This window comes from Mytilus edulis, chromosome 5, assembly GCF_963676685.1.
Source record: "Mytilus edulis chromosome 5, xbMytEdul2.2, whole genome shotgun sequence".
In the NCBI taxonomy this organism is placed as follows: domain Eukaryota; kingdom Metazoa; phylum Mollusca; class Bivalvia; order Mytilida; family Mytilidae; genus Mytilus; species Mytilus edulis.
Genome location: NC_092348.1, coordinates 89,805,327 through 89,833,253, shown reverse-complemented (window position 1 = coordinate 89,833,253; position 27,927 = coordinate 89,805,327). Strand labels below are relative to the sequence as shown.

Below are 27,927 nucleotides of genomic sequence, written 5' to 3'. Positions count from 1 at the left end.
CAGTAGGAACTACTTAGACCACTTGGGCACCAAGTCCCCTATATTTTTTAAATACACATACTTGAAGAAGAATAAGAAAAAGTCAAAGTTTATAAAAGTTATCCCTCCTTTATTATAAATATATATAATAATTGTAGCACCACAAAATAACAGAAATCATAACAATACAATCATTATACTGTGGATTCATTTTTATTCATTGGATAACAATTTTCGTGGCTTTCGTTGATACCAGTGAAACAAGTGTTCAATGAATTATAAATTTTTTATAAGCTTTGTATGCAACTCAAATATCCATGAAAATGCAAGTTTTCCTCAATCCACAAAAATTGAGACGCATGAAAAATAAATGAATCCACAGTAGTTGAATATCAAACCAAAAAAAATAATTTCTGAAAAGCATGTGAATTTGCCCTAATTACATACTGGCTATAGTTTGAACACACTAAAACTCAAATATGTGAACACAAGGTAACAATCTGTGAAATGCATGCATTCAAAACTGACATTTATGTAAAAGCTTTATCCCATAAGGCAGGTACTTTTCATTTAAAAAAAAAAGTTTATCTGTAGAGGTTTATAGTATTTCAGAGTGTTGTTCAAATTAAACATACATGGTGCTAAGGAAAGGCTTTGAAATCTCTACTATGAGAAAATCTAAATTTGCCTCTATAGTTGGTCACCCAATTTCAAAGTGCCTTTCCTGAGTAAAATGATTTTTTCTTTATAAGGTTACTGGTTCTTTAATGCTAATTCAGACTTTTATGAAATTTTGATTGCAAATAGATCATATGGAACCCCATACGAATGCTGAAACAAATTACGGTTTCATGATAAAGCAAATTAAATAACAGCAAATAGATGTAAATATGTATATATATAACACAGGTAAATATCATAAAATGATTTTAAAAAAATTGACATTAAATTGATATTTCTTTAAATTGATTCAAAAATATATTTGATTTTATAATCAAAACTATTTTAAAGTGGTTCAAAAATTATTTAAGGAAAAGGCAAACGTAGTAAGCTATTAAATCTACAAACAACGAGTTTTATCAAAATCAGCTAAACAATAATGCTAAAAGCCCAGAAACTTGAGTATATTTCAAAATCATGAATCACAGAAACAACAAAAATATAATAAATAATCAAAGGTCTACTCATTTTATGATTTAAACTGATCTCAACTAAAAACATAATCAGTTGTAGCATATAAATCACTAATATAGAATCAAAACATCTGGCCTTACAGTCATAAACATCTTAGGTACGATTATCATACTCAGATTCAGAAATCAACAAAACTAAATATTGGAATTATTTTTTTCAAGCACAAATTTTGCACTCCTGAGTAGAAGTTTATGTCTGAGAGACCTGATGTCCAATAAACAGTAAAAAATAAAGCAATATGGCCTGCATATTACAAGGTATAATTTAATAAAAATGGATTTCTTGAATGAAATGTTGTTCTTTTGACACATGAGGAATCTTATTGTGCATATTATACATATAAGATATTACAATCTTTATGCAATTCATAAATCTATTGAAAAAAAATAAGGTAAATGGGTATTAATTAATGGACAAGTTGCAATTATAAAAATATTCACATGAATTTATCCTAGCAATAAAATAATAGATATCATAAAAAGTGATAGGGCATAATTTAACATTAAAATTCTATATTATTTTAGATAATTGAACATCATTTGAAGAAATTGAATATAGGCATTAAAGGCATATATGGTATATTTTTTAACATACATACAAAAAAATTGAATAAGCCTTTAATTACAAAAAAGAAAGAAAGCAGTATTAAGTAGTGACCAGCTGTTTCAAAAGTTACAAATAGTTTTTCCTTTTTTTCACAATTCATTTCTTCTTCCTGCTGTGTCCTGAGCAGACGGCAACAACCGTGAAAGCTGCTGAGCTCTAGTGTATACTTGTCTCATTCTGGAAACTAGTTTTTATTCTTCGTTGTAACAGATCATATACTCAAAAGACTGGTAAATTGCCAAAACTACACAGAATATTTTTTCCTTTTGAGAAAGTTTTGTAAATAGTCTCACTTGTCTAATTAGAAAAGTATAATTTTGCATAGTGAACTCTGGCATTTTAGTTTCACAGTGTAAAAAAAACGATTTATTTTTAGCTTGGTGTTTATTAAAATGTTTTGATTTATAAATAATTAAATAAAAATTGCATAAATTAGAAGGCACTTAACAACTGCTTTTAACACAGTTTCCAATTCATGGTTATCTAAATTTTAAAACTATAGTTACTGTCAGAGATCAAAGATCACAAAAAGATTTCCCTGGTCTCTTGCAAAGACCATGACTGAGGGGGGGATGGGGGTAGGAGGGGTCATGATCCCGAAATCCTGGGCTTAAAAACATGAAATCAGACCAAATTTAAAGAAATTTAAATCCCGACATCCTGAAATTCGAAAAAAGAATTCCCGGATCCCAAAAGGATCAATCCTAAAATTCCGAGCTTAAAAACACCGATCCCAGTGTCTCGATTAAGGTCCTTAACCCTCCCCCTCATGACTTGCCGAGGGAAACCCAAAAAGTGATTCTCCTGAAAAAACTAAATAGAAGTTGCACAATAGTTTGAATGAATCGTAATAAAAATTTTAGGGAGATCATTAAACTATTTATAAATACCATTTATACAACATTTCCATAAACATAACACCACACTTTTAACTGACTAATATTACCCTTTATAACTATTTTTAAACCAACACCATTTTATTTAGAAAAGCATCTTGGAAAACTTGTATATATAGTTTAGGAACAACTTTAAATATTTTTTAACCCCATATGACAAAACCATGTTTCAGCAACCCTGTTTTTTTCCAATTTTTAACCATCACCAACCAAAATGCTTAAAAATTCCCATTGCACTATATCTTAGAAGCTTTATAAAATAACAGCTAATAATCATGATAACGTAATTTTTTATACAAAAAAAATATTAAAAAAACCTTATTGTATAAAACATTCATAATATGCATTTAAATAAAAATAACAGACTAGAAAATATAATTATGGACAAAACATGGCACTTCTGATATGGATTTTATACAGATATTTGAAATAAATAATAAACATTTGTAAGTATGTTTTACTTCTATTTAAAAAACAAAAACAAAGTGTAAGTTTTTACTAATTTTCTGTAATTGTACAAATACAATATAAAATACTTATATGGAATCAGAAAATTCATATATATCAAATAATGAAGACTTCAAAAGGTTGGCATATATTATTCTTTTTTAAAAGTATTACAATCTAATTATAATACAAAGAAGAGTGAGATCAAAATAAATGTACCAGACTATTATTCCATTTTACTTATTATAAAAGCTATGATAAATGATGCTTATAAGTAATACAAAATTTATTTTATTTCTGTTTAGAATTTTGAAGAAGAAATCCTTAAATTGAAAATTTGAACATGATTTTTTTTTTTTTTTTTAATATTTTGAAAATTTCAAAATACATAAACAAAATGCAACTGTTAAGTAGACTTAGAACTTATCAAATGAGCATGCTCCTCATCTGAATGACTAGAATTTAAAAGAACTTGACTATAAATAACATTCTCATTGTCACTTGCATCACTGATTGTAGGTAACCTATTTATGGCACAATGTGTTGTATGTGGATTTTCTGAATGGTTGGCACATTTATGGATACTGCTCAAATCTGTTTCTATATGATTTGTATCATTACTTGTAAATGATTCTCGTTCTTCAAGATTGTCTGACCGAGCATGTGCAGAACTATGACATGTTCCGTCAGTTGCTGCCACATGCAGGTCACTTTGAATCTCATTATTACCATTCTGTAAACTGGAATGTCTTTCTGTATAAACTCCTTGTTGTGGCAGTGCCACTCGAAGGTTATAAAACTGATCTCTATCAGCTTGCTCTTCACTTGTTGAAGAACTTAAATCCTGCATTGGATATTCTTCCCACAATTCATTACTACTTCCTGTTGTATCCTGAGCAGACGACAACAACCCTGTGGTTTCTGATGGGTGATTGCCTTGTGAAAGCTGCTGAGCTCTAGTATATACTTGTCTCATTCTGGAAACTAGTTTTTTTTCTTCATTGTAACAGAACATATATTCAAAAGACTGGTAAATTGCCAAAACTACACAGAATGCACTGGCAAGTGTCAAAATCTACAAATAAAAATTCATATCAGATGACAATTGGAATCTACTTACAAGTTACGAATCTACTATAGAAATATTGTTAAGACTACGATGTCTTGTGGCTATTTTTGAAATCCGGGTGCTGCCTCATTGACGTATATTCCACATCTCCTTACATTCAAATGCATGAATGTTAAAACTATACAAAATGCATTTCATATATTTGGTGAAAGACATGTTTTAGTATATATAGTAACTGCTTTTTGCATTTCACAATAAGGTAATTTTTATAAAGCATTCTTTCATTTGACTTATTTTTACTCATGTTCAATTTTCAATCATTCACAAAAACTACAAACCAGTCAACTACTTTGGATTTATTAATTTTTGGAGAAAACAAAATTAATTTTTCGAGAAAAAAATAGAAGTTTTATATATTTGTTTAGTGGTTAAGCCAAAGCCTGCAATCAAGCCTACATGTAGCCATGGTTCACCTTAAACTTCATGATCCATGGAAATTGGTATACCACAAATAATAAAGAAATCCACAGTACATAGAAAATACAAGTGTTTTTTTTATACGACCGCAAAATTTGAAAAATTTTTCGTCGTATATTGCTATCACGTTGGCGTCTGCGTCGTCGTCGTCCTGCGTCCGAATACTTTTAGTTTTCGCACTCTAACTTTAGTAAAAGTGAATGGAAATCTATGAAATTTTAACACAAGGTTTATGACCACAAAAGGAAGGTTGGAATTGATTTTGGGAGTTTTGGTTCCAACATTTTAGGAATTAGGGGCCAAAAAGGGCCCAAATAAGCATTTTCTTGGTTTTCGCACTATAACTTTAGTTTAAGTTAATAGAAATCTATGAAATTTTGACACAAGGTTTATGACCACAAAAGAACGGTTGGGATTGATTTTGGGAGTTTTGGTTTCAACAGTTTAGGAATTAGGGGCCAAAAAAGGGCCCAAATAAGCATTATTCTTGGTTTTCGCACAATAACTTTAGTTTAAGTAAATAGAAATCAATGAAATTTAAACACAATGTTAATGACTACAAAAGGAAGGTTGGTATTGATTTTGGGAGTTTAGGTCCCAACAGTTTAGGAATTAGGGGCCAAAAAGGGACCCAAATAAGCATTTTTCTTGGTTTTCGCACCATAACGTTAGTATAAGTAAATAGAAATCTATGAAATTTAAACACAAAGTTTATGACCATAAAAGGAAGGTTGGTATTGATTTTGGGAGTTTTGGTCCCAACAGAATAAGGGGCCCAAAGGGTCCAAAATTAAACTTTGTTTGATTTCATCAAAATTGAATAATTGGGGTTCTTTGATATGCCGAATCTAACTGTCATGACTGTGTATGTAGATTCTTAACCTTTGGTCCCCTTTTCAAATTGGTCTACATTAAGGTCCAAAGGGTCCAAAATTAAACTTAGTTTGATTTTGACAAAAAATGAATCAGTTAGGTTCTTTGATATGCTGAATCTAAAAATGTACTTAGATTCTTGATTATTGGCCCAGTTTTCAAGTTGGTCCAAATCGGGGTCCAAAATTAAACTTTGTTTGATTTCATCAAAAATTGAATAAATGGGGTTCTTTGATATACCAAATCTAACTGTGTATGTAGATTCTTCAATTTTGGTCCTGTTTTCAAATTGGTCTACACTAAAGTCCAAAGGGTCCAAAATTAAACTTAGTCTGATTTTAACAAAAATTGAAATCTTGGGGTTCTTTGATATGCTGAATCCAAAAATGTACTTAGATTTTTTATTATGGGCCCAGTTTTCAAGTTGGTCCAAATCAGGATTCAAAATTATAATATTAAGTATTGTGCAATAGCAAGTCTTTTCAATTGCACAGTATTGCGCAATGGCAAGAAATATCTAATTGCACAATATTGTGAAATAGCAAATTTTTTTTTAATTAGAGTTATCTTTCTTTGTCCAGAATACTAAGCAAGAAATATCTAATTGCAAAATATTGTGCAATAGCAAGATTTTTTTTTAATTGGAGTTATCTTTCTTTGTCCAGAATCAACTTAAATCTTTGTTATATACAATATACAATGTATATTCACTTTTTATTACCAACTGATAAATTAAAATAATCTTTACCATTCAGTGATAACAATCAGTTTTTTTACATCTTAATATTTTATAATGTATTTAAATGAGTAGTTATTGTTGCAAACTCCATTAGAAATTTTAATTGAGATTAGTTTTGGAATAAGGGAAAGGGGAATGTGATTAAATAAATTGGGTTCAATTTTTCTCATTTGAAATTTCATAAATAAAAAAGAAAATTTCTTCAAACATTTTTTTGAGAGGATTAATATTCAACAACATAGTGAATTGCTCTAAGAGAAAACAAAAATTTTAAGTTCATTAGAACACATTCATTCTGTGTCAGAAACCTATGCTGTGTCAACTATTTAATCACAATCCAAATTTAGAGCTGAATCCAGCTTGAATGTTGTGTCCATACTTGCCCCAACTGTTCAGGGTTCAACCTCTGCGGTCGTATAAAGCTACGCCCTGCGGAGCATCTGGTTTTATGAAGTTTTTTGCTTACAGAAGTGAATAAATAGTATTTACCTTTAGTGTCTTCTCACTCATGGCAGTACTATCAGGTTTGGCTGTGTTGGGAGGTGCCTGGCACTCTGGAATGTAACTCTGGTTCAAATACTGTCCACTCATTGCCTCTTCTATTATACTGTTAAATAGAATAAAATGTGGCATGGTTTTAGGAATTCATCAAATGTTAAAACTACTTAACACATAAAGTTTGCAGAATTTTTGTTTCAAGTTATCTTTCACAAATAATGTTTTACTATAAATCCCAATGTTTGATGATTCTTATGTGAAATCAGGGTCAAACTTATAATTTGGAATATAATCTAAAAATTTCACATTATAATGAACTTGTGAATTCTACCTTAACCAAAAACTTTAACCACATACAAAATAGATGAACAGATTTACAGAGAAACAGGGGTACCAGAATACATAATGCTATGCAGAGCATAAAAATTTAAGACCCCAATATCAAATTCCAATAAAATTCTATGATAATTGATGTCTTTGGTTTTTTTCAGAACTAAATCACAAAAAACACTAACCTTCTGTTCTGATATTGACAACTGGCAAATATATAGAAGTTAACTCGTATGTAATATTAGGAACATATAATAGAAAACAACAGTAAAATTCTACCTTCTTCTTTGTTGAAACATATCTGTAGACATAGATGTACCAAACAATCGTAGTTTCCATCTTTTCAGGTATCCAATAGAGGACATATCTCTTCCTATAATGTAGTGTAAGAAATATTTATTTACATGTATGCGAAATCCTTTAAATTACACAAAATTGATGCCAAAACAGTGGCGGATCCAGAGGGGGGGTTCCAGGGGTTGGAACCCCCCCCCTTTTTTTTTGGCCGATCAATGCATTTGAATGGGAGCATATAGTTGAACCCCCCCCCCTTTTACTCTGGGTTTGGAACCCCCCCTTTTTAAAATGACTGGATCCGCCTCTGAAAAACTAAGTCAGTTATCTGATTTTATATATAATGCATGGCATTGTACTGATGAGCATTATTTGCTTACAGTAATAAAAGAGCTGAAAATATCATTTTTACATGTTGTATTCATGTAAAAATATAATTAATATAAAAGTTGTAAATCCACTAATCCAACTTGCATCCATTTTGACATAAGGAAGCTAGAAATCTTACAGGTTTCTAACAATCTGATTTTTTTCGTCATTTGCAATTATATACATCTTTAAACATAGTTTAATGTTTTTTAAAGATACACAAACCTGTCACACTGTCTCCAGTGAAAATAGTAAAATATAAAAACATCCACTAAAAGTAGACTTCCAAAAATAAGTAGCTAGAATATGTTGCAGGTATTCATGATCACTGCTTAAAAAATTCATAACAAGCATGGACAGTACTATAGTCAAACTATTAAAAATGTGCAGATAAAACAAACACACATATGTCAATTTTTAGGAACACATACACAAGGATGTGTACTTTTTACGTTCGCCTCATTACAGAGTCTTGGATAGTTTAAACGGTCATTTAAAACTCTTTTTTCCCCTATAATTTAGTACTTTTTTCACAGGTTTCAGAGGTTAAAAAGGTACTATGCATAACTGTGTTTTATGCACACCAAAAGATGGTAAGTATATATATGTGTTCATACCTTTATCAGTAATCTTTATAACCCATTCTCCAACTGGACTCTCTCCCCAGCATCTTACAGTGTTAAATGTCCAGTCACTCAACCCTTTATCAGATCTGTAATATCAACTTAATTATATCAGAGGACAATTCTCAAAATTATGGCATGTGAAGAAATATAAAACAGTAAGAAAAAAGGTGACTTTTGAAAACAAATAAAATATGCAATTCTGTTGCATTTCAGTTTAGAAATTGTATGTTTAATTCAAAAGCAGTAAAAGCCTTCTTTAAGCAAAGAATGGTGTTAAAATTATTGGTAGTGCTGACATAAATTTCCTTTACAAAAGAAACTCCACAAAATTCTAGTGTTTATAGCAAACAATCGCGTTTTATGAATTTTATGAACAAAATACTATAAACTTGATAAAAATTTATGACTTGGCAATTGTGTAATGTCTTTTTTTTCAAATGTTAACTCCTGTATGCTTTTAGTATAGATAGTTTTATCCAAATAAATTTTCAGAGTTTGTAAAACCTTAAAAATATAACTGAACAAGGATCAGGGGAAATAATTCTCAATTGCACTTGGAAAAACATTAAGATACAGATAAATATATTCTATTTAAACAATGATATCTCACCTATCATGCATTCTGTAAGCCCCCATGATAGATCTGGTTCCACTGGGACAAAGAAGGACAGTTTCTAAGTCCCCTCTGGTACCATGTGTTATTGTAACTGCTAACTGGGCATTCTCAAGGGTAAAAAGGTCAAATCCTTCAATGTCTGCCTTGGAAACTAAAACCAAAATACGTTTATAAGCTGCTTATATTTTGAGAACACCTATTTAATTTTGCCACAGCTTTTTGTGTATGGTTGAAATAACAAAAACAATTTGAAACATCAAAAAATATCAATCAGTAATAATCACTGACTTGAGTAGAGGTTGAAGGTTACATTATGAGAGGTTGACAAAAAATGTAGAATGTCATTTGAACAGACCGTAAGAACTGCTAGTTTGGAAAGACTGAAGATAACATTTTGAAGGGTTGGCATAAAAACCAAAATGTTAAATGAACATAAATAACTGAATTGACTATATACCTTTGTACTTGATTATAAGAGGTTTGTTTACACCTTTTGGTATCTGTACATTGATATCACCACTGGAATGCATATAGGAGGTCAACCAGGGAACAGGTTCCCATACCTACAAAGTAAAAAGTCATTTATATTCTGCAATAACAAATGTGAAAAACATTTTAAAATTAGTTAAGCACATATAGCAGAGTCTACTAACAATTCATATGAAGGTATCCAGCAAGTTTACTCAGTTTATTTGAAAAGAAAGGGTAATGGTCTCTATTAAACATATATATCGCTGATTTCAATTAAATTTTATCGATAGACTACATGAAACCTGTTTCAAGTATGTTTCGTTCTTTTCTTGAGCTGTTAGCTAGCTTCCTGAAGTAAAGAGAACATTTTGACCTTGCTTTTTAAATAATCTGCCACCTTTTATTTCCACGTTCAAGTGGTCATCCTCTAGGTCACTTGGATTTCCAGCTCTTTTTCTTCGTTGGGTTACTTTTCTAACATATGGACTAGATAGTCACAGAGGAGGGGAGTGCTCTACAGCACCAACATGTGTACCAAAAGACTTTATGTATAGTTTGTGAGTCTGGCATACTCCTGGATTCCATTGATGTGTATAACCAATAAATTTATAATAACTGAAAATAGTGATTGCATTTTTAAAGAAAGTAGTTTTGGGGAACATAGTCTATCCAAGTGTAAAATAAGATAAAAATCTGACAAGTATTAGACTAATCACTTTTCATGCTTTTAAGTATTTGTAGATCTATATATAAATCATTTTTATGTGTCTTTTTTCAAGTTGTGGTAAGCATAGACCACATTCCTTCATTAGATAACATTATTAGTCCAACATACCCTTGCAGCATTAACTAGCCTCCAAGCCTTCATTAGACCAAATCCATGTTTGTGGCTGTGATATAAACCGGCTTTATTCTTCTGCCAATGAGCTAAATCTATGTCCACCTATAGAACAATCATGTTAAGTTATTAGAATAATTGATCGATTGATGATTTGCTAATGTCAAGTGGCAAAAATTTCATTCATTTTAAAGAAAATCGTAAAAAAAAAGTTCATGTAAAAAATTTACCTTTTCATTTGATAGTAATGACATAAAATGTAAATATTTTATTTAAGGTGGTACCCAACACTTTCACTAAAATTTATTTGGCTCGTTTAATTTTCATAAAATTTTATCAAAGTATTTACTTTGACCCTTTGACGAAAATATCAAAATTTCAAAAATTTTGAACCAACCGTTTTGTCAGAAAATTACACTGGTCATATAGCAGTTTGACAAACACCAATTTTAATCATTGAGAAGCTTAATATTCCTTTTACAACACAACGTAATTAAAACGTTTAGCTGACTTTACAGAGTTATCTCCCTATAGTGTTAGGTACCACCTTAACACAATCTTTTACTTTTGTAAATTACTTCGGTCTCTTTTCTTGTACTATAAAAAAATCTCCCAATGTCTCCTGCTCTCATTATCATATATGTAAATGAAGCAATAAATTGCAGCTTTCCCCTTAAACAGTAGTATTTCATAAACTTTACTAAATCAAACAACCAGTAAATCTAATACTAATGTGACTCCTACCTTTTGTGCTGTCATAATAATGATATACTGCACATCTCTCCATGTCAGGCAAGGTCTAGCTTGTAACATCAACGCTACCATACCCGCAGCGATAGGAGCTGATGCACTGGTACCTGTGTGGGAGTATGTACATCCTGTAGCTCCATGCTTATTCCAGTCTGTTGTTACCTGGTGTCAAAGAGAAAATGGTAAAATATACATTGAAGAATGTTAAAAAAAATATTCTGAAGAAAAAACACACTTAATAATAATGGTATGACAGATAAAAAAAAAACACAAGTTCACTTAAATAAATAATAAAAACTATATTGTAATAAACTAATAATGCTCAAAATTATTGAAAGCAAAATAAAACTTACTAGATTCTATTTAAGCTTTTTTACTATTTTGGCAGACTGGTGAATACACAAATTATTTGTTTTTAGGTAAAAACAAGAATGTGTCCCATGTACATAGGAAAAATTGCGACATATGTTTTCATATGTTTAACATATGTTTTTCATATGTTACAACATAGATGGTCCCTTTTTTAGTATAATGAAAGATATGTATAAAGAGGTTTTGTACTCGGTAAAGATCTCGGAAGGTATCACTGATTTTTTTAATTCCTCAGTTGGGGTAAAACAAGGGTGTATTTTAAGCCCTACATTATTTTCTTTATATATTAATGATTTACCATCTATTTTTGACTCAACATGTGAACCACCCAAGTTAAATGATAATGATATATCATGTCTGTTATACGCTGATGATTTAGTCCTTATTTCTGAATCGGCTAATGGCTTACAAAAATGCCTTGACAAGCTTAGTTTATATTGCACTAGTTGGGATTTAACAGTAAATCTTGACAAAACCAAAGTTATGATTTTTAACAAATCAGGTAAAAAACTTACAAAAGACAAGTTTGTTTTTAGTGATAATATTTTGGAACCCTGTACAGAATATAAATATTTGGGTATACTGTTTAAACCATCTGGTAGTTTTACAGAAGCAGTGAGACTTCTTTGTAAAAAAGCCTCAAAAGCTATATTTTGTATTAGAAAACTGTTATTTTCTGAAGATATCAATGTATTACCTCACTTAAAGCTTTTTGATGCTTGTGTTAAACCTATACTTCTTTACTGTAGTGAAGTTTGGTCTCTGTATATGATAAAAGATATTACAAATCTAGAGTCAAAATATTGGTCATTGGCTACCATCAAAGTCCAAATTAAATTTGCAAAAACTTTAATAGGAGTAAATAAATCAGCTGTCAATTTAGCAGTACTAGCTGAACTTGGTATGTATCCAGTTTTTATAGAAGCTTTAAAACTGTCAATTGGCTTCTGGTTGCATGTGATCAAATCTGATAACAATTGTTTACTAAAAGATGTATATTGTTCCAACCTGCAATTAACCAATGGATTTGCTAAAAAGATTGAACAGTTACTTGCTACATTAAATTTTTCACATGTTTGGAAAAATCATGATACTATTTCAAAAAGGCGTTTATTATATGCAATTCATACCAAACTTAATGATAGATATCTTAATTATTGGAAAGAAAATATATTTTGTGATAATAAATCAGTACATGGTAATAAGCTGAGAACATATAGACAGCTTAAAGAAAATTATAAATTGGAAAACTATTTATTGTTAAATATAGACAGAAAAAAGTAATAGGGCATTTTGCTAAAATTCGTATTAGTAACAGTGTTCTTAGAATTGAACAAGGGCGTCACACTAAAACCCCTGTAGAAGAAAGAATTTGTCCTTTGTGCCTCTTAGAAGTTGAAGATGAATTTCATTTCACTTTAAAATGTACAAAACTAAATATAATTAGAGACCAACTGTTTTTCAAAATTAGTGAAATAGTTCCCTCTTTTTTAAATATGACTAATGAAGCAAGATTTAAATTTTTATATACGTGTGTTGAGACTGATATAATTAGAATTATAGTTAAATTTATAAGCGACATGTACATTTCTAGAAATGCTTTATTAAGCACTAAATAACTTTGTGGTACCACCTCCTCATATAATGTTTATGAAATTGCTATGATATATATATGTTTGTATTTTTGTGTATAACAAATTTGTATTGTCTTGGTATCAATCCTGTAATTTTGGATTTTAAACCAATAAAAATTACTTACTTACTTACTTACTTATGTTTGAAAACATATGTAAACATATGTTTAGGCCCGACATGAAAACATATGTTTTTGATCATATGAAAAACATATGTTAAACATATGAAAAACATGTTTATAAAATCATATGAAAAACATATGTTTTTCATACATGTAAACATATGAAAAACATATGTTTTTCATATGTTTTTTATAAACATATGTTTTTCATATGTTTTCATCCCAGACCTAAACATATGTTTTCATATGTTTGGCCTAAACATATGTTTTCATATGTTTGGCCCAAACATATGTTTTCATGTTTTTATATTGGTCAAAATATATGTATATTTTTATTTTTTTTTTATTTTTCAAATGCATTTATTTTTTCATGTATATGTATTTTTATTTGGTTTGTTTTTAATGGTAATGTTTTTGATGTTTTTCTTCTTCATCATCTTTTTTTTCTGTCAGGAACTCATTTTGAGTGTAAATACTTCAATATGATGATTTGAATAACCCCAAATACTTGACTCCACAGAAAATACATGGCAAAATCCAAAGCTCTAACAAATAAAAAGCAACTGTATACATTAGCATTCCTTTATGCAGAAAAATAATTATCACAGTCAGTGCTCAATAATTTGCATTGTATATCTAGTAAAACTTTTTTTTATTTAGTTGTTGTCTCTTCTATTTTCATATTTTTGTCTCTTTGACATATCCCATTTCTATTGTCTATATTCTATTTTCATGGTTTTGTCTCTTTGACATATCCCATTCTATGTTTGCCTCTTTGACATACCCTAATTCTATTTTCATCTCTATGACATATCGAATTTTTATTGTCTATATTTTATTTTCATATGTTTGTCTCTGTGACATACACCATTTCTATAGTTGATAATCTATTCTAATCAGATGTATGTGATATTTCTATTGTCTATAGTCTATTTGCCTCTGATGGATGTGATATTTCTATTGTCTATATTCTATTTCCCTCTGATGGATGTGATATTTCTATTGCTATATCACCATACACATTGATATGTACATTGTAATTGTCTACACTGCTAGCTATAACAGGTGCTAGTGTATTCTGCCGCTTTTGTGGCCCTTAATGGCTTGCTGTTTTGTGTGAGCTCTGTTTTGAAAACCATACTTTGACCTGTAATGGTTTACTTTTACAAATTATGACCTGGATGGAGAGTTGTTTCATTGGCACTAATACCACATCTTCTAATATCTATAATTAAGAAAGACAACTAGATTGAATTTTGAGTTCAATATTGTATTAATTTAAAATGAATGTTCTTTGGTTCTGTTTCTTTACTTTTCTGACAGTTCCTGAAAATAAAAATAACAGAACAGAGTTTCAATGTCCACTGAGTTGCACATATTTTATCTAGCATGGGGCAATAATTAAAAAAGGCACTTGAATAAAATTATAAATAAAAAAAGTGTGCTCGGAAAAAAAGTTCTTTTTCTTGTATACGAAATATTTCAAACAGACCTTCAAGGGCATCACTTACAGTATACTATGTGTTTTATTAAAAATTGAACCGATGAGAGCGCTTACAAGGCCATTTTCCTTTATCTAATATTTTCAAGGGGCATAACTCTTTTGAAAATAATCAATCGGTCAAAAGTAATGAACTTACCAAGATATTGCTGATATTAAAATATAGTTTAAGTTTAGAATTGCACCTGCAAGACAAATATAAACACCTTACAACCATTCCATAAACATATTAATTAATGTCTGCCATACAATATGTAGTTTTAATTTTTCAATGGTTCACATTTTACATCCTTAAACAAGTTGAAGGTTACTTTATGGTATGGATTTTGATAATTGTTCATTGGGCCACAATTAAAAATACTTTGGTTTGCCAAAACCCTACCCAAAGGTTGAGACAGTGGGTAGGTAGGTAGGCATTTTCTTTTTTTTTTTCCAAAAAGAGAAATTGAAGTATCGGGTGTTTATTAGTCTTCATGCCTATCTGATTAAAAAAAAACTTCTTCAAATCTTGACAATAAAAGAATTTGAGTAGGCAGCTTTTTTCTGGGTAGGTAGCGTTTGGGCAAACAAACCTATTCTTTTTTATGGCCTTGCTGAACAGTGACCAGTAGATGTTTTATCTTCGTTCTTTAGTTTTTTAATTGATAGTTGTCACATTGTCATTGAGGATCATACCCCATCTCCTTATATCAATATTCCAGTTCTTTAAAAACGCTCTACGGTTAAAAGAAAATTATTAAATTAATTTTTCTTGTTTATTTTAATGTACAGTGGCAAATATTTAATGTATATTCAAGACAAGAACAACCTTTTGATCATGTTAAATATACAATTCATAATATACGGTCTGTGATGCAAATGCTATAATTATTTGAGCTTCTAGTTTCTTATGCGTGTGCAGCAGAAGCAGATCAGACTGGTAAGGATTCCTCGATGCATACTTGACATCAAAAAGACAGAAAATTAAACAACTGTATACATGTACAATTACACTTGAAAAAGTTTTGAATAGATAACATTAAATTATTCAATCAAATACAATTCTACATATGAACTCACTTTGGTACCAGGTTTTTTTTTACAGGACATCTGCACATTTGAATTGTTTACATCATTACATTTTGCGTCTTTTAAAGCGGACTTTGCATTACGCACTTTAGCCTGCTTTGCTCATTGTTGAAGTCAACTTGTAAATAAGATACAAATGAACATGAAGTCCAAATTATTATACATGTTAAGGAGACCTTTCAGATTCATGCACTCATAATAATTTGAGCTTCAATCAAATGTAATGAATCATGATTTTCTTGATTATGCTGGAATGTGATTCTCGTCTTGGAACCACTTGATAACAGTGTTATTGTAGTCTCAGCTTGATCCAAGGATGTATAACTAATCTACGTCCTTGGCTTGATCATAATTAAAATTTGGGAAAAAATTACATTAACATTATTACCTTTGGCTATGCGATGTATGAAAAGCTGTATACCTTTTATAAATCTAAATTATATAAAAAGAATGGGAGTAATAGAACCTAGAACCTCACGGACATCTATCCATTCATTCAGTATAGACCCCCCCCCCCCTCTCTCTTTAAAATTTAACTAATCTCTACAGAGTTTTAAAATATTGTTATTTGGGATGAATTAAAAATAACCTCATGATAGATAATGAAACTGATAATTAATAAATGCAATTACTGATTACTATCGGATATATACATTACAATATCGTTCTCGGGTTTAAACAGTCAAATAGGTTTTTTTGTGAAAAATTTGCACACACTTCTTCCTGTTTTTGTCCGATTAAATTATAAAAAAAGGTGCATTATTATATTTACCATTCGTTGCCCTTTCAAGGTACATTTACATAAATGTACGTAATCCATGAAAACAAAACACTTTCGACATTTCGAACTTTTGTTGCCCTGACTTTCTCTAGACTTTCATTTCTATGTTTCGTTCCCCGGTTTCTTCTAGTTAATCGACAAGTTACTCAATTCAATTTATCTGTTTATAAGTGGAAGAAGAAGTAGAATCTATCTCTGTCCATTCTTAAAACTTAAATAAAAGCTGTAGACTGCTTGCAATGATCGCGTGAGCGTCCATGGTTTGCGTCATAGTGCACAAAACGATAACGGTGAAAATATTTCCGAGTTTTCCCGGTTTTCGAATTCGACGTGCCAAGTACGTAAATTATACGAGGTTCTGGAATCAAAATTAGGGATTTAAGAAAGGGGAATAAGAAGAAAAAAAAATGCAAAATAAATGATAAAAATAAATAATAAAGAACAGATAGAGAATAATGGAATAATCAATAAAAAAATTAATTAAGAATAAAGAACAAACTATAAAAAGTAAAGAATATTTATTCATATTATTATCTATTAATCATAACTCATTCACTTATTTTACATTCTATTCAATTCAGAATTAGAAAGCTCTGCTGTTGGGATAAAGGCTTCAATACTAATTTAGAAATTTTTCCAATTTTCATTAATGTTTTTTAAAACATATGAAAACATATGAAAATCATATGTTTTTCATATGTGTGTAAACATATGTTTACATATGTCATAAAACATATGTTAACATATGTTTGCTAACATATGTTTTCATATGTTTCAAATCATATGTAAACATATGATTGTAAACATATGTTTATCATATGTTTGTCCTAAACATATGAAAAACATATGATTTTCATATGTTTTTCATATGTTTTGAAAACATATGATAAACATATGTTGCAATTTTTCCTGTGTACAAGGATGCCCCATCCGCACTATCATTTTCTATGTTCAGTGGACCGTAAAAATGGGATAAAATCTCTAATTTGGCAATTAAAATTTGAAAGATGAAATCATAGAGAACATGTGTACTAAGTTTCAAGTTGATCGGACTTCAGCTTCATCAAAAACTACATCGACCAAAAACTTTAATCAAAAATTTAACCTGAAATGGGACAGACAGGGACAAATGGACGGACGAACGGACGAACAGACAGACGGAGGCTCAGACTAGAAAACATAATGCCAATAAATGGGGCATAAAAATAATCAGTTGATATTAAACATATATTGTGACAGGGGTTATTACTGGGAACCAGAATCTGGTAAATTATTTTATCTGACTTACGATACTCCTGGTTCCCATTCCACTACTAAAGGTAACAGCTAACATAGAGGCACACTCTTCAGCATAGTATGGCATATTACCATGCTCATCAACTGCCCCTGAAGAAATAAATACATTGTTTGTCAAGTTTAAAAACTGAATATTTGAATGGTTGGCAGACATTATGCAAATATCAATTCCAAATGTCACAGTATTTTACTTCAAAACTTTGAATAAATTAACTAATATAAATAAGTTGATATATGTGCTAAATAACTTGCAGTGTGTGCAAAATACCTCAATAACAAAAATACTGCTAAACTGTTTACTCAAAGCTCTAATTTGAAACTGACTATATTTTCTGAAAACGTTCGCGAGACCAAGTCAATATTGTAACAAAATGGGGGTTCCTTGAAATGGAACTTGTTTTCCCTAAAATTGTGTGATGATGTTGTTAAAACCTTACCGTTAAATGACTGTGTTTATTTTATATTTCTTGTACATCTTTGTGTAAACATTGTTAACTTTTTATTATTCTTAACGTCCATGTTTTTACTTTCGGAACAGCTGTGAATTGTTTACTTCATTTTAAGTACACCAATGACCTAATTTTTCTATGACGTCGGCTCTGGGTTTGGTAATTTAGGTAAATGGTAAGCGGAAATGGTAAGCCGAAATGGTAAATGTTAAACCATTTTGGTAATGGTTTACCAAAGTATAAATACCGTGGAGTAAGCCAAAAAGGCTTCAGTACGACTTTACCCTGGGCAAGTGACACACGCTAATTCCAAGCGATTGAATAACCAGAAATAACCAGACTATTTCCGTATAATGTTGGCTTGTTAGTTCCATAACAAGTTGTATTTAGAGAATTACTTCTCGAGAGAAACGTTATCAGTTTTGACATTGAATTTCCGTTACCATTTGCCGATTACCAAACTATCTTGTTCGTAAACTTTCTAGGTATTTATGTATTATAGTTCCGCTATTCATTTTCTTTACGATATTCTAATAAAGTAAGGTATTTATTTGTTAAACTAGAATATTGTTACTTAAGTTATTTATTATGTCTACGAATTGCTGATATTTATTGCACGTATAAAATACAAGTTGATTTTTATTCGACGAGTCTGTTATTCTTACAAAAACCTAAACGGAACCAAACTAAGATCTATCAGAATACCACAACGTACCACAAAACCTATACAGAACCAACTGTAGATCTACCCAAATACCACGATACCAGAGAACCACGTTACCAAAGAAGAGTCGCCAGTTATAACTTTAGTTCATATATTCCAGTCTTATAGCAACACACTAAGGGTTCCAATATTTATAGTTAACACCAAAGCTTGACCGCTCGGTTATCGTTACAATATGCTCTAAATAAAGTATGTGTTTACACTAATGTAATAGTAACCAAAATGTTGTTGACAAATATGGATTAAATAAGATACAGTTATAACATCTGAATAAAGTAGTTCTGCATAACAAAAAACTGTGCAAAACTGACAGTAAGTGTGACCTAGTTTGAGGTTAAAATACACTGGAAAAAATCAATGAAATTAATGAATGCAGATTTATTAAAATAAATTATAGTCAATAATAATTGCACAACCATAGCCATCTGGATCCTACTTGAATGCAGATGATTGCCTTTAAGGTGGCAGGTACCAGTTTTGGTGTACCAGAACATGTGTCCCACGCAAAAATTTTGTTATAGTCAAGTATTGAGATATACATAATGTATATATGTTATTGTTAATGATTTTTCTTTGTCATATTATTTTTAAATTAAGTCCATATGTACATAGCACACAAGTTCCGGGAAGTTTTACACTCCTACCTAGGAGTCTACTCCCGTATTCGGAAGAAGAAGGATATAATTGCATCATGTGGACTGAAAAAATAAATGAAGTTAAATTCTAGGCTACTGTACTACACAAGTAAGTAGTTGCATACACAGGTTGGCGATTTCCTTCACATATAGGTCCAATCAGATGTCAAAATTGTGGTCTCCTCACTTGACGGCATCCAATCAAAGTGGGGGGAAAATTCAGTTTTATGTAAACAAAAATATCTTGAGATTTTGATGGTAAGGATAGGTTCAGACAAGGCTCTAATTTACTGAATATCCTTTCTCTCTTGAATTTTTTTTCAGCTTTTAGCAGGATTCTGCAGGTGAGGATTAGATTGGTATCAAAGCATCACATTTTTTGCCTTATTTGCAATGCGTTTATAAATTTTTAAATCTCCATGCTGGACAGACACCCAAATTTAAAGGTTTTCTATATATTTACATAAGCACGCACACATCTTAGTTCCTTGAAAACATACATTTTATTTGTATATAAGCTTGAATGAATTTTCAAGAAAATAAAATCATAAATCCATGAAATTCTAAAGATTTATTGTAAAATAACTGGTTTCTGCCACCTAAGTACTAGATTCTAAGTTCAAAGGGACATAACTCTTAAATTATTTATTAACTGATTTGTTGTAATTTCCACAAAAAGTTTGACATATTACTTTGTACACAGTGGTGGATAACCTAAACACAGTCAGATAATTAAGAAAGAGGATTGTTTCATGACCTTAATTCTACAACTTGTAGACCATGATCAAAACTTATATGTCATAAAAATGTACTTTTCTATATTCAAAATATGACCATTATTTATCTAACCATAAAATCATCAGGAGATTCCACATGTTACTTACCAATTGTTACAGTATATATAGAATTTGCATAACCATCATAGTTACAGTTGTCATTGTAACGACCTCCATTTCCACTAGCAACAACATATATACTACCATAACCTTTCCTACCAAAATCTATACCATATCTTATAGCTTTCTGGAAGATAAATATTGAAAGTATATTGTAAACTCATTTTTTTTGCATTGTTGCAATTCATAGGTTATAGAAAACCATTAACAAACATATTCATATTAAATACATTCTACAACTACATTGAGCTATACAAGATAGATAGTCAAACTTGAAAATATATGTGAAATATCTTTTCTCTCTAGATACAATGGATAAATCTGTTTCTCAAAGGATATTTATGAATGATGTGTTAGTAAGTTTAACAATGTTATTACAGGATCTGCATAGAACATGTGTTCTTTTTGTGAAAGATGATTAGGCACTGGTCCTTTTTTTCTAGATAACAAAAGAAAAATTATATGACTTGTCAGCATATATGTGGTATTTTTATACATCTAGTATTATTTCATAACTTTCTTTTAATCACCATATTTATTTTGTACATAAAGCAGTTGTCACTAACTAAAACAATTTTCTCTGATAGAACATCTTTTAAAATTTTATTAACATAATATTAGAAATCACAGCAGGAAATTTTTACATCAAGGAACAGAAAAAAGATATGTGCAGTGTAACCCTTCAATAAAATTAATAAAAGGATTTGACCATTTGGTTTGAATTACACTTAAAGATTGCATTTCTGTAAATATTGACAATGCAATTTCCCATAGGAACTCCTTTTACGGCTAAAACTGTACCACTTTTACTATGAAGTTTTGAAAAAAATCTTATCCTAGAATTGAAAGTTCATATGCACTACAATTTTTTTCAAAGGTCAAAATATAGGGCTGTGCGGCATATTTTCAACGTTAATATGCCCTGAACTTTTCAGAGTTTAAACTAAAACTAATTTTCTTAACTACCCCTACCTTGAATGAAAGGTTACCACAGGTTTCAATGTAAACAACATGCAGATGTATATTTACTGGTAACATTCCCAAGTTATGTCTCTATGAGATGAAACACAGTGAGCATAACTGGGAACCAGTATGTAAACAAAATTAATTTTCTATGAATATTCTAAATCTCCCCAAAAGAGGCGTAGTTTGAGAAACAGCTGTATTTACAAAGTGCAACCTAAAAAAAGATTAGCATTATCAAAGTATAAAAATCTTTAAAAATACTAACAGAAAATAAAATAAAATGTATTAATCACAGATATATTAGAATAATATTTTATTATCAAACTCACAGCAGCCAAAAAATGAGGTCCATCTACTGTTTTGCCATCATCATCAGGTCCCCAACTGTAAATATGAAGCATAGCTTATACTGACTACATTTCAGCTTAACCACTTATAGAAGCAATTTAAGAACATCCCTTAAATATAAACTGTAGGAAAAAGTTTAAGAGGCCTACCCATAGTTGCAAATTCAAAGTGCATTCCTTGGGTCCAATAGCTATAAGAAGGTATGTTGCTCTATGGAACAGCCCTAATATGTGAATAATATCTTGATATTAGAAAACATATGCTCAAACTAGATGTGTCACATAAATGGCCTAGCTTGAACATGTTGAAAAAATGCTTGAAGCCATTTTAAGTCAAAATACTGTATTTTCTGTAAAAATCAGCAGAGGGGAACCCAAATTTGTAACTCTTCATAGTAAGCTCATGTACAAAAAGTCAGCTGAATATGTGAAGGCATTTACAATAAAATGCTTTATAACTGTTCCTTACCACATGAAGGCATGACAGATTTGGTAAGGGTAACACTATGAGGGTAAGACTGAAGTGATTGGGCTATAAAAACATAAATGAAACAGTCCATTCTAGACTTTTGCTTATAAAGGGCATAAGTCCTTATTGGTACAAGCAGTCATGTTGATAAATCGCTTCCAATTAATTGATGGTAACTAAAGTTGCAAGGCTCTGCCGAAATACTTCCAATATGTTTTGGCAATAAAAATACCATACCTGCAGCTATATATGTCATTGATTTGGATCCTTTCATTAAAACCTTTAGCTTCCAGACTGTCTGTCATTGGTCCATCTAGTATACGTATTCCTAAACAAAAATATAACTAACATCATTTACACTCAATCGAAACATGTGTCTAACACCACACTGAATATACATTTCTTTTTTACTTGACTTGAAAAGAAGTAGAATCTGTTTTTATATTAGTGGACTTGACCACATATCCCCCTTTTGTTTTCATTAGCAACTTAGGTAATGGAGAGGTCAAACCTATGGAAAGGTCGAAAGGGTGTTATGGTATGATATGAAGGGGCAGGTAATGACCCTCAAGTTAATGACAAAAATTTGCTGCACTGGAAATGTCTGATCATGGCAATTAAGAACACATATTTTAAATGGTGAGGATTTGAACTATTTTCAAAATATTTGAGGGGGGGGGAGATATGATACCCCAGGGACAAAATTTATGGTGTACTTTGAAACTTTGTGCTTAGCAGAGAATCAGAAAATACCAATTTGCAAGTCTTTTGTTAAATTCTACCAGGAATCAATTTTACGGCATGATTTCTTGATGCTAGAGGTTGGAACCTATGCAGTCAGATCCAGAAATCAAATACATGGCATAACTCAATAAAGCACCACAATGGGACAAAATGCTAGACAAATTGAAGAACTAGGTCATTGTATCATAGGACAGACAAGCTAATTGCATTATACATGTAGTATCCACTTACCAGAAACTTTAGCTTTATAAGCCACACCTACAGCACAGTAGTTATTCACCACAGCTGCTATTTCTCCAGCACACCGAGTACCATGGTGGTTATTAGCTATATAAATAGAAAAATGTAAACATTTAAGTCACATGGGAACGTTATTGTGATTTTTTTCCTTTGTGTATATTTTCATTTTCTATTTCAAAAAGAAATTCTACTAGTCATTTATACCAAGAATATTTTTTTAAGAAATAGAATAATAATTTAGTGCTAGGGGGTGTCTTAAACTTGCAGTGTGGTGAGAGTTTGGTCTTTTTGCTATATTTTGGAGGCCTAACTGTATCTTTGAAATGAAACTATAACAGTGCTGTTCCTTTTGTAAATGTTTTTTTTATGTGCATGTAATGATTATGTGTCATGGATGGATATCCCATATCCTTTGTTTATTTTATACCTGTTATTTGGAATGATTTCATAACAAAAACTGAATAATCTGTCTGCATTAATCCGAAATAAATGAAGATATATGATATACATCAAATAGACAGCAACCAAACAACACAAAAATAAATGTCTCTTCTTCTTCAAAAATATTCAGAGGGGAAGAGAACTTGCTTTTAATTTATAAATTCAGCAGCTACCCAAAAGAAATCCCCTGATAGACCATAGTTATCACTTGCTTTGTTTGTATTGCTTTATTTTTTTATTTCTGATTTAAACAATATTTACCAACTCTCCCATTAGGCATCGGATCATCATCATTTGAATTTAAATCATAACTTCCTTCTTTACTATAGTTTTCTGTGATGTCTTTATTGGTCCATTCTAATCCTGAAAAAAATAATACATGCAAATATACATATTTCAATGCTAAACTGTCCCAACAATGTGACAATTTTCAGGGTCATGGGTTACAATTCATGCCCCCTTAGCCTAATGGCGGCGCATAAAAAATAACAATTGTGTTTAAAGGTGCTTATAATGTGACAACTGAAACAGTGAAACCTAACTTACCATCATCTAAAACTGCAACAGTGATACCTAAACCAGTGATATTGTGTTCCCATACACCAGTTACATTAATATCCATACCACTAGCATAGTTATTCTGAAATAAAGAGGAGTTAGTATTGTAATTTGGTGTGTTACGTAATCGTATTAAAAATATTGGTTAATAAATTATTAATACATTATAATGGCAACTTGTATATTAGCTGTCAGAATTAAAAGAAGCAGGCTATGTTTTAATTATAAATAAGAAGATTTAATCAATTTCAAGCATGTTACTTGCGTTAGCAATGTTAGTGCTCATCGTATCTTATTAATTGATAATTTTTAAGTCTGATGAACTTTTGAATTATATAATTTACTCTGGCAATATTATACAAATAGAGCCTTTGTATGAGGTCGATACAAGGATATATTGACCTGAAAGAAGTATATTGACTGAGGTTGAAGTCCGAGGTCGATATAATTCTTTGGGTCGATATATCCTGTATTGACCTCATACAAAGGCTATATTTTTTATATTATTAATTTCCGACCATGTTTGTATCAAAATCGTCATTTAGGTTTGATGGAACTTTATAGATATTACATTGTCTCCTTGACAATAACAACTGTAAAATATGTTAATATCTTATTGCTTTGAAACATCAGCTGGCAAAAAAGAGGAAAAAAATAATTCAGCCATTAACATGATTAACAAATCTAATTTATATCAAATAGCATGAATAAGAAATCTTCAAGAAGTAAACAGAGGAATAACAATAACCACCATACCAAATGCCACTGTTGGTTATAAGCTGGATCACTGAACTGTATCCTTCTCTTTTCCCTGGAGAAAACTTTCTCTCTGTGGAACCAAACCACATTATCATGATTATCTAGTTTTGTTTCTATATCATCTATCACAGATTTCAATGTTTTAAAGTCAACATTTATAAATTGATGTGTTGTGTTCTGTTCTGTATACTCAGACAAGGCATGCCCAAACAGATATATATTTTTTAAATGTCCAATATGTCCAAGGAAGGTTAGATTACATTCTGGTGCTATTTTTCTTGCCAGATTTCTGTCACTTTCAGTTTGACCTTCACTTTGTATGTAAATATTTCCAAATCTGAAGAGATCATCTTGAAGGTCATGGCTGTGACCTGGAATTTGTTTCACATGTTCACTATTATTGTGTTTTAATTCAATGGTCCATAACAAAGTGTCTTTATAATTGTCTGTGTGAGGAGCAACTGGAATCTGTTTTTTCCTTTCAGCAGGTTTTTGAAATGAACAACATGTAAGACTAAGAAGAATCAATACATGCAATATCAAAGTCTTTACTCCATTATGCATGTCCTGAAATCAATAAAATAATCGAGATATGTTATCAATAATAAAAACATACTGTGGATTCATTTATTTTCGTGGGTACCAGTTTTCGTGGATTAAGGAAAACTAACATGATCGTGGATATTTACTTTCGTGGTTTTTATGAAATCTGCACACAAGCCATTAGAAAACTTAGTATTCGTTGAACATTTAATTTCGTGGTTCACCGGTTTCCACGAAATCCACGAAAATTGATATCCGACGAATAATAATGAATCCACAGTAGGTGGTCAAGGAACATGAGGAATACAAAGTTTACATTAATTACTGCTCTGAAATGACTAGAAAATCATAACCAATAATTGGTAAGAAAATGATAGGACAGCATTGTTCAGTTTTTATTTAGATTTGATCCAGAAAAAATATTAGCCAGTTTGAACTCCTGAATATGTCAGGTTTAATTGTCAAACAACATGAATAAGTGGGATGTATCTAGCTAACTATATATAAACTGTATGTTTCCCCTGTCTGCCTAAAATCCAGAAAAAGACTACTGTAAATTCAGAAATTAATGCGATGTTTTATTACCAAAAAAAATGTATAATTGCAAAAAATGCGACAGGGTTATATTAAACATTGCCATTAAAGCGGGAGGTTTGGCATGCCACAAAACCAGGTTCAACCCACCATTTTTTTCTTTAAAAAATGTCCTGTACCAAGTTAGGAATATGGCCACTGTTATATTATAGTTCGTTTCTGTGTGTGTTACATTTTAACGTTGTTTCTGTTGTGTCGTTCGTTTCCTCTTATATTTGAGTGTGAATTCACATTACTATAAGACGTGTCACAGTACTTTTCTATCCCAAACTCATGTATTTAGTTTTGATGTTATATTTGTTATTCTCATTGGATTTTGTCTAATGCTTAGTTCATTCCTGTGTGTGTTACATTTTAATGCTGTGTCGTTGTACTCCTCTTATATTTAATGCGTTTCCCTCAGTTTTAGTTTGTAACCTGGATTTGGTTTTTTCTGTCGATCTACAGTACGCCAAGAGAGTATGTAATCGCAAACTCTAATCACCGATTTCCGAGTGTAGCAATGTGACACCACGAATCACGGATTATACTCCCAATTTCCTCCAAAGATTCTCTCCCAACACCGCGTGGCTGTTTATTGTTTATTGCCCATCGGATGTACTGAAAATTAATGATGCGTGACAACATCATCGGATTAGCCAGATTTATTACCTTTGTAACTTTAATCGATCTTGATTGCACCTGTGTGCTTTAAAATACATTATTTAAATGTCCTTTCATTGTCAGCAGTCAGGGGACTTACTGAAATAAGTGATTTTTAAATCACTTATTTGAGTAGCAAATTAGAAGTTTTTTCACAAATTGTGATTTTGTAGTTTTACCAACATTTAAAACACATAGGTTTAAATAATATCTTTTCATGAGTAAAATTTTTAAAAAATGTAATTTTTGCTTCTTTTAAGTAGCAAGGTTTATACCTTTGATGCTATCATTTAGCTGCAAATTCTATTTTAGTTGAAAATATGCTGTAATAATGGCTTTACATAATGAACTAATACTTTCTTAACAGATTTTTCCCAGCAGTGGGAGTATTTTTCCTGTAAAGTCATGAAGTCGTAGGAAGGCGTCCCAGAAAAAAATTAAAATAGCCTTGCCAGACGTCATAATTATTTGGACTATTAATTACCTGGTGTGACACCCCGTCACTCCAGACTGGGAGAGATGTCGCTAATACAATAAACAAAAGGTAACGGATTTACGCGGAAGTCGGAGGGAATACTCCCAAATTTCTCCAAGAATTTAGGGAGTGATGTCGGAGTTTCCTGGTGTCACACCAGAAAAAAACTCGGTGTATGGAGTTTGGGATGGCTTTCGCGAAATTTGTACTGTACAATCAAATCCTTAAAGACGGACAGAGTGCAAACCTATAAAGCAGGTGGTTCCTGTTCTGTTGCATAAGGTAAGATACGAGTGCTTTGTCAGAAAAATCCTTCAGACCATTTCCATAGAAATTATCCTAAAAAATATTTTGGTTGTCTCAGCACATACTTGGGGATACTTAAATCGGAGCTTAATGTGTACTATAAAGGAAGCTATGAAAGTGCACAGAAAAATGGAATGTCATTTTGGAATCCTTTATCATGCCTTGCCACCAAAGTACTTACAATTCATCGGTGGTTGTGATCAAATAAGGATTTGTACCAGAAAAATAAACCGGAAGTTGTCTTCTTCTACTATCTGCATCTCTTTGGCGCTTTGATATTACCAATAACCGAA

The 27,927-nt window shown here is 31.0% G+C and overlaps 1 protein-coding gene across 1 annotated transcript; it reads right to left on the bottom strand.

Moving 5' to 3' along the window:
* Window positions 1-88: 88 nt before the first annotated feature.
* LOC139524770 (proprotein convertase subtilisin/kexin type 7-like) lies at window positions 89-27,927 on the bottom strand. The gene is made up of 17 exons (XM_071319841.1): window positions 27,816-27,927; window positions 25,072-25,641; window positions 24,304-24,397; window positions 24,019-24,120; window positions 23,308-23,403; window positions 22,570-22,660; window positions 21,846-21,900; window positions 20,539-20,677; window positions 17,839-17,936; window positions 11,067-11,234; window positions 10,320-10,427; window positions 9,471-9,576; window positions 9,008-9,164; window positions 8,389-8,483; window positions 7,388-7,481; window positions 6,770-6,887; window positions 89-4,197 (listed from the first exon to the last, which is right to left on the bottom strand). The coding sequence occupies exons 2-17, from the start codon at window positions 25,636-25,638 to the stop codon at window positions 3,529-3,531; spliced, it is 2,757 nt and encodes a 918-aa protein (XP_071175942.1). The 5' UTR covers window positions 25,639-25,641; window positions 27,816-27,927; the 3' UTR covers window positions 89-3,528.